The 7,334-nt window shown below is 43.5% G+C and overlaps 1 protein-coding gene across 1 annotated transcript in view; it reads right to left on the minus strand.

Moving 5' to 3' along the window:
* LOC113801942 (uncharacterized) overlaps positions 1 to 7,334 on the minus strand; it is a 9,385-nt gene extending 2,051 nt beyond the window's left edge. The window contains exons 1-2 of the mRNA XM_027352365.2: positions 7,152 to 7,334; positions 5,285 to 5,628 (exon numbers count right to left, since the gene is read on the minus strand). Of these exons, the coding sequence (XP_027208166.2) occupies positions 5,285 to 5,621 (337 nt within the window). The 5' untranslated portion in view covers positions 5,622 to 5,628; positions 7,152 to 7,334. The remainder of the gene's footprint in view (positions 1 to 5,284; positions 5,629 to 7,151) is intronic.

The raw sequence follows: 7,334 nt of genomic DNA on the forward strand, positions 1-7,334 counted from the left end.
GAGAGAGAGAGAGAGTTAAAGAGAGAGAGTGAGAGAGAGAGAGAGAGAGAGAGAGAGAGAGAGAGAGAGAGAGAGAGAGAGAGAGAGAGAGAGAGAGAGACCCAAAAAGAGAGAGAGAGAGAGAGCCAGAGAGAGAGAGCCAAAGAGAGAGAGAGAGAGCCAGAGAGAGAGAGCCAGTGAGAGGGAGAGAGAGCCAAAGAGAGAGAGAGGGAAAGAGAGCCAAAGAGGGAGAGAGAGCCAAAGAGAGAGAGAGAGGGAGAGAGAGCCAAAGAGAGAGAGAGAGGGAGAGAGAGCCAAAGAGAGAGTGAGAGGGAGAAAGAGCCAAAGAGAGAGAGAGAGAGGGAGAGAGGGAAAGAGAGCCAAAGAGAGAGAGAGAGAGGGAGAGAGAGCCAAAGAGAGAGTGTGAGGGAGAAAGAGCCAAAGAGATAGAAAGAGGGAGAGAGAGCCAAAGAGAGAGGGAGAGAGAGAGAGAGAGGGAGAGAGAGCCAAAGAGAGAGAGAGAGGGAGAGAGAGCCAAAGAGAGAGAGAGAGGGAGAGAGAGAGCCAAAGGGAGAGAGAGAGGGAGAGAGAGCCAAAGGGAGAGAGAGAGGGAGAGAGAGCCAAAGAGAGAGGTAGAGGGAGAGAGAGCGAAAGAGAGAGAGGGAGAGCCACAGAGAGAGACAGCGAGAGAGGGAGATAGAGAGAGAGAAAGAGCCAATTGTCCAGGCTCTCCACTAATAGAGCTTCAGAAAAAGACTTTGTCACTGCCTTAATCCAGTTATGCTTGTTGATAACACCGCTTGATTGCCCGGTCTGAGGGCATCAGTGGAATCTCCCCAAAGAAGTGGTGTAGCGTGTGTGGGAAAGTGGGAAAGAACCCCAACTTCATCCCCTTCGTGAACTGCCCTAATGTTTGTCATGCTGCTTGTACATTAGATGAAAATAATTTCATCTTCAGTGACGTGGCAACTCTTAGAAACTCTGCCGGGATATCAGACCCGATAGAATTCGTTTCTACAAAAACTCTCCCTTTTCCTAGCAACTTAAATTCACCAGATGACGCCACTGGTATAAATCTAGAAAAAGGAGGATCTTCTTAGTAAGAGCAAAGAAGAGCGTATTGATGAAATACAGCTCATGAGAAAAGAATACCAAAACACGATCGCTCTTGGTCGGAACCTCAAGAGGTTCTCCGAGTCTCTAGCAGGCACCAGAGACTCCATTGCTCAGGCCTTGAAGTTTATTGACAGCCTTACAGCAACAGTCAACAACATCCAAGAGCCAACAAAAAGGAGCTTTGCTTGTAGCGCTATTCCTGAGCGCATTGATGCTGAGTGCGAACAAGCTCCTCAGACAGTATCTGGTAGAAATCCCTTGCTTTGCACAAGCAAAGACAAAACTCTGAAGAGCAATACCAAAGACTATCTACGAAAGACCGGAAAGTCGAGCAAAATCCTGTGAGTAATGCGGCGTCGGCGCAATAGATGGCGTTAGTGAGCATCTCGTGATGTCATCTCATACCCGTCTGCTTGTTTACATAGAAGCGCGAAAATTGTTATGATAGTTCCGACATTACCAGGAAAGTCTTATCCTTGTTCTGCTTGTGTAAAGCAAAAAGAAGATAATAAACAACTTATATTTCATATTTTTTTTTCCAAGGAAAAAGAAAGGTTTCTAATATTTAGGCTTTTTTAGATATAAGATATGTGACGTTCAGATTGACATAAGCAAGATATAAATTGGATCACAAGAAATTTTTGATTGGTAAAGGTGTCAAGTCATGATGCCCGTCTAAAAAAGTAGAGGCCAAAAATCTACTTAATAATATAGTGCAAGCCTTAAGCTACAATTTGACGTAAGCTGACGATAGATTTGACATCAACAGAGTGAAAAAAAACTGTCAGGTTGATTTTGAGTTAGATTATAGGGTAATTTTCTATATTACGTCCGCATAACCGATATCGACGATTTTAGTATCGTTGGATTCCTCTCACTTTAAACAATGCAAATATGTAGGTTTAATTGCGCGGAAACCCCTTGTTAGCGATAAATTTGGTCCCGATATCGGGGGCGACGATGTCGGAGCGGCGGACGTAATATATGAAATTACCCAAATAATATAACCTCACAGTGAAAATAATCATGATTACTCACATGACATGACCCCCCCTGGGGAGGCTTCCGCCCCCCAACCCCCGCCGGGGAAACAAAACCTCCAGCACGTATTCCCGGCAGGATATAGCGCACACGAACTTGATGCGGAGCCGATAACCTGATGATAACCGATGACTGACTTCTGAACGCGACGGTTATTTCGGTTAGGAATACGGATGAAAAATTATGTGAATAACCATGGTTATTTTCACACTGCGTTGTATTATTAGTGCTATTTAACCCCGCATTTTCCCTGGAACCTTTCATGCCCTCCCCTGCTATTGGGGCCAAGTTTGTCGCTAACAGGAGGTTTCCGCGCAATGAAAACTATATATTTGCAATGTGGAGAGTGAGAGGAATCCAACGATACCCAAATCGTCGATATCGGTTATACGGACGTAATATAGAAAATTACCGATTATAGATATCACCAAAATCAGCATATACATTGATTGAACAGTGATCAATACTTGGTAGATCTGTATAGTAGGAACATACAGAAATATAGAAAAAAATAAATTAAGTTCAAATGTTACCAGGATTACGACGGGTGGCCTGTTTCGAGCTCCTAGCCAGAGTATACAAGGTGTAGCAGATGCATTCCAGGCAGCTCCTAGGAAAGGGGGTTAGGGGTCAGTCCCCTAATCAAACATAAAAGCTTTTTAATGGGGAAATTAATCTCAAGATCATGTGGTCGCAATGCGAAGAATTGAAATAAAAATGTGTATTTCGGCCATTTATTTGTAAAGGTTTTATTATTCTAATAAAGATATTGTAATAATTTTCTTTAATTTATCATACTCAATTTCTATGTATTGATGCATGTTTAGCAATATAATCATATACATGTAACTAATGTTATGTGACTGTAGGCCTATAAGTTCATTGTGCCACGTGGTTTAATGTGTCCTGTATATGGCATGTTGTATACGCCGTATGTATGCCATGCATGTATGAACTACTAATTTACAGTTGTTAACCAGTCCAGGGGGTGTGCTCACTCGGGCTCATGTTCTTGGTCAGTTCAGACTTATTCAGAGGGGGTTGCGAATAGCTTATTTACTAATATATATATATATATATATATATATATATATATATATATATATATATATATATATATACATATATACATACATACATATATATACATATATATATATAATTCATATCGTACCATGACTTTGTAGTAGCATATATTTTCTTCATATAATTCCTTCACCCCCCCCCCCCCGAAACTACCCATTCGGCAATTTAGGACTGGTTAACAACTGTAAATTGGTAGTTCATACATGCATGGCATACATACGGCGTATACAACATGCCATATACATGCAAGGCCTTTCACGGGAAGATCTCATCCCACCACTTACTTGCAAAAACTGATCTACAACCGCAACAAACATGGAGAAAGCAGAGACCCTTGCTCTGCATTTTGCAGAGAACATAACAATTTTGGACCCCGAGAGTCCCGCTCCCATTCTGCTGCAACGAACCAACAAGAAGCTGAATTGCTTCAACATCCAAGTATCAAATATTCAGCGTATTCTGGCAAAGCTTAATGTGAATAAAGCAAATCGTCCAGACGGAGTTGGCCCACATCTTCGTACATGTGCTGCTGAAGTGGCCTTTCCTCAAACACATCTTTACAGAGTGCTACTCAAAGATATGCTGGCCTTCTATTTGGAAATCTGCAGTGATTGTGCACAAAAAGGATTCCAAATCAAAACCATGTAACTGTCGACCAATTTCTCTTTTGCCAGTCATTGCAAAGGTCTTTGAAGAGATAATTGTGCAAGAGATGTGTGAGCACCTTGGCGACAACAGATTGCTTTCTTCTCGTCAGTTTAGCTTCGCGAAGGGAAAATCGGCATCAGACCTCTTACTGCTCTTACAAATGGAGTCAAAACCTAGACAATGGATACGACACTCGGGCCATTGCACTGGACATATCAGGTGCTTTTGATACCGTCTGGCATAATGGATTCCTTTAAAAAATCAAGAGTCTAGGGATAGAGGGAAACTTTTTGGTATTATAAAAAGATTACCACACTGATAGAACCATCACTGTGGTTGTAGGAGGCGAAGAATCTGAAGATACCCAATTAAAGCACAAGGCAGCCTCCTAGGACCATTAATGTGGAACATCTTTTTCGATGATCTACTCCAACAAATCCCAGAGGCAGTGGCGTATGCAGATGACCTCACTATTCACCTGAGCTTCTCCAAAGACAACGCCAACACAAGCAGCTCAAGACTCCAGAGAATTATTGATATTGTATCAAACTGGGGTTCCTGTTGGAAGATAAATTTGCTGCCGAAAAAAGCCAGTCCCTCATATCAAGAAGCAGGGACCGCATCATGAGAAACAAGGCTCTCTTCATGCAAGAACACCTTATATAAGAGCAAGATTCCATCAACATACTTGGAGTTACTTTCGATTTTAAATTGAACTTTGGCCAACACATCGAAAGCCTGGCTCGCAAAGCCACACAGAAGCTGAACGCACTAAGAAGGATTCTCCATCTCCTATCTCCAGAAGGTGCTCTACAGCTCTACAAGTCACAAGTTCGTTCAGCACTGGAATACTCCTCCCTGGCATGGAACGGAGCAGCTCAAACGCATCTCAGTCTCCTGGACAAAATTCAAGACAGAGTTGTCACACTCATCGGTAGAACTTCTAATAAAGCTGACATAAATGTTGACGATCTTCAGCGTCGAAGAGATGCGGCAGGACTTACTACTAGTACAAGGCCCAGCACTTAGACGTCCCTCATCTGGCGCCACTCAAACAGCAGCCACGACGAAGCGCCCGTCTAACAAGGGCAACGCAGCAGAACCCAGCTGCCCTCCGCCCTCCCACGGCGAGCACGTCTCATTTTATTTGTAGATATGTAAATTTGTGGAATGATATAAGCAGCAACAACGGTATTCCATTTACATGTTCTATCCAGACTTTCAAATGCTTTATAAATGGAATTCTATCATAAAAGTTCTCACGGAAATTCTGGCAGGTTTTAGAATAGATGTTATAATATATAAATTCCCTGGTATAAAGAGAGAGATAGAGACAGACAGACAGAGAGAGTGAGAGACAGACAGACAGACAGACAGAGAGAAAAAGAGAGAGTAAGTCTGCTCCTCAACTCACGGCGTACGGCGGCGGTGGTCTTGCAGGCGACACCAGAAGCGGCGTCGTTGGGCCTCGAGGCTGGGTGCGTGACGTTGTACAGCTGGCACATCGTGTCCTCGAAGCAGTAGAGCGAGCACCAGTCGCGCCTCTGGGCCGCGTGGGCGCAGTGGAGCTCTGTCCCGGAGCGAAATTCCTCAACAGCCTCCTCCCTCAGGCTCGCTCGAAAGAAGGCCGACCGCCATATAGAGCCGGCGGTCGTGGCCTCCGTGGAGCTCGCTGGCACAGGGAGTAGGAGGGCCAGCATGAGAGCCAGCGGGAGTGCCAGCATGAGTGCCAGCAGGAACCGGGATTTCATACTGGGTCTGGAACGGGAATGACAATGATAAGAGCGCCAGTAGGAACCGGGTTTTCACGTTAGGCTTGGAACGGGAACGAACGACACAGCAAACACGACAATGAAAGGGAAAAGATGAATAAAGATGAAAAGAAAACTCGATAATGATTATGATAATAATTAGTAATGGAAATGAGAATAGTGGCAATAAATATAATAAACATCATGCAAATGATAACAATAATGAAGTCTTTTGATGACAATGTTGATAATAAAAAGATATGGCAGTAATTATTGAATAACAACATTGGAAGCTGTAATAAAGGGAAAATAGTGAAGTAGAATAAAGGGAAAATAGTGAAGTGCCATCTTTCTCTCGCCCGTGCCACGCTATTGCAAGGATGATTTGCAACAATATATATATATTTTTCTCTTATTTTTTCTTTAACAAATGTACATTTTCCTTTTCCTTCTTTCTCTCTCGCTGTCTTCTTTTTTTCTGTCGGTCCCTCTCTCTCTCTGACTGACTGTGTCTCTGTCTGCCCGTGTCTCTGTCTGTCTGTGTCTCTGTCTGTCTGTGTCTGTGTCTCTGTCTATGTCTCTCTCTGTAAAGACTTGGCAATTCAGAACGGATATGTTTATGCCGGGATAAATATATAGAGAGCTTAGACTACAATTATTTCACTTATGTAATACACCTAATTCAAATTTTCCAAGACCCTGATAAGGAGTGTAAGCCTATATTCACACTTCTCAGAGGTGCAGCGCAGTTCGTCGTGCACTACCCATACAGGGGTAATAATTTCTGTACACCTATTATGTCATCCACCTATACTGTATTCTGTTTAACAATTATAGGCTCTATGTGAACCAAAAGGGATTAAACACTGTGTATATGTATATTTGTACATTTAATTTGTTTTGAAGCTTTAATAACGTGTAAATTAATCGTTTCCATGTTCCAGCTTCAGTGTCTGGGTAAATTCTGGAGATGAGTACAAAAGCTTTACTAATTGTAAAATGCAATGCTATGTGTCGTGATACCTAATTAGATTAAAGAATTGAATTGTCTATGTCTCTGTCCGTTTCTGTCTCTCGGTCTGTATCTGTCTCTGCGCCTTTCTCTTTCTCTGTCTGTCTGTCTCTATCTCTGTGTCCATGTCTATGCCTACGTCTCGGTCTCGGTTTCGGTCTATGTTTTGGTCTCAGACTATGTCTATGTTTAAGTTAGTTTCTCTTTTCTTTTTCTTTGTCTTACTCTTTTCCTCTCCCCCCCCCCCCCTCTCTCTATCATTCTCCTCTCTTTCCTCCTGCTTCTCCCTTCCTCCCCAACCACTCCCTCTCTCTTTCCACTCTCTTTCTCCCTCTCCCCCCCCCTTCTCTTTCTCCACACAAACACACACACACACACACACAAACATACACACACACACATACACACACACACACGCACACACACACACACACACACACACACACACACACACACACACACACACACACACACACACTCTCTCTCTCTCTCTCTCTCTCTCTCTCTCACTCACTCACCCGCGGTCTGTGACTGACCAAAGCCAAGAAGCTCGCGTGACCTCCTTCGACGCCCGCTAGAGGGAGAATGCCGGAGCTGACGCGCCGGTCGAGATGCCTTCAGGGACAAGTCGGGGCGGTGGCATATGCGCCTTCGACAGGTTTGTGTATATGAGCGAACGTACATAACACACACACACACAC

This window comes from Penaeus vannamei, chromosome 2 (genome assembly GCF_042767895.1).
Source record: "Penaeus vannamei isolate JL-2024 chromosome 2, ASM4276789v1, whole genome shotgun sequence".
Taxonomy (NCBI): Eukaryota; Metazoa; Arthropoda; class Malacostraca; order Decapoda; family Penaeidae; genus Penaeus; species Penaeus vannamei.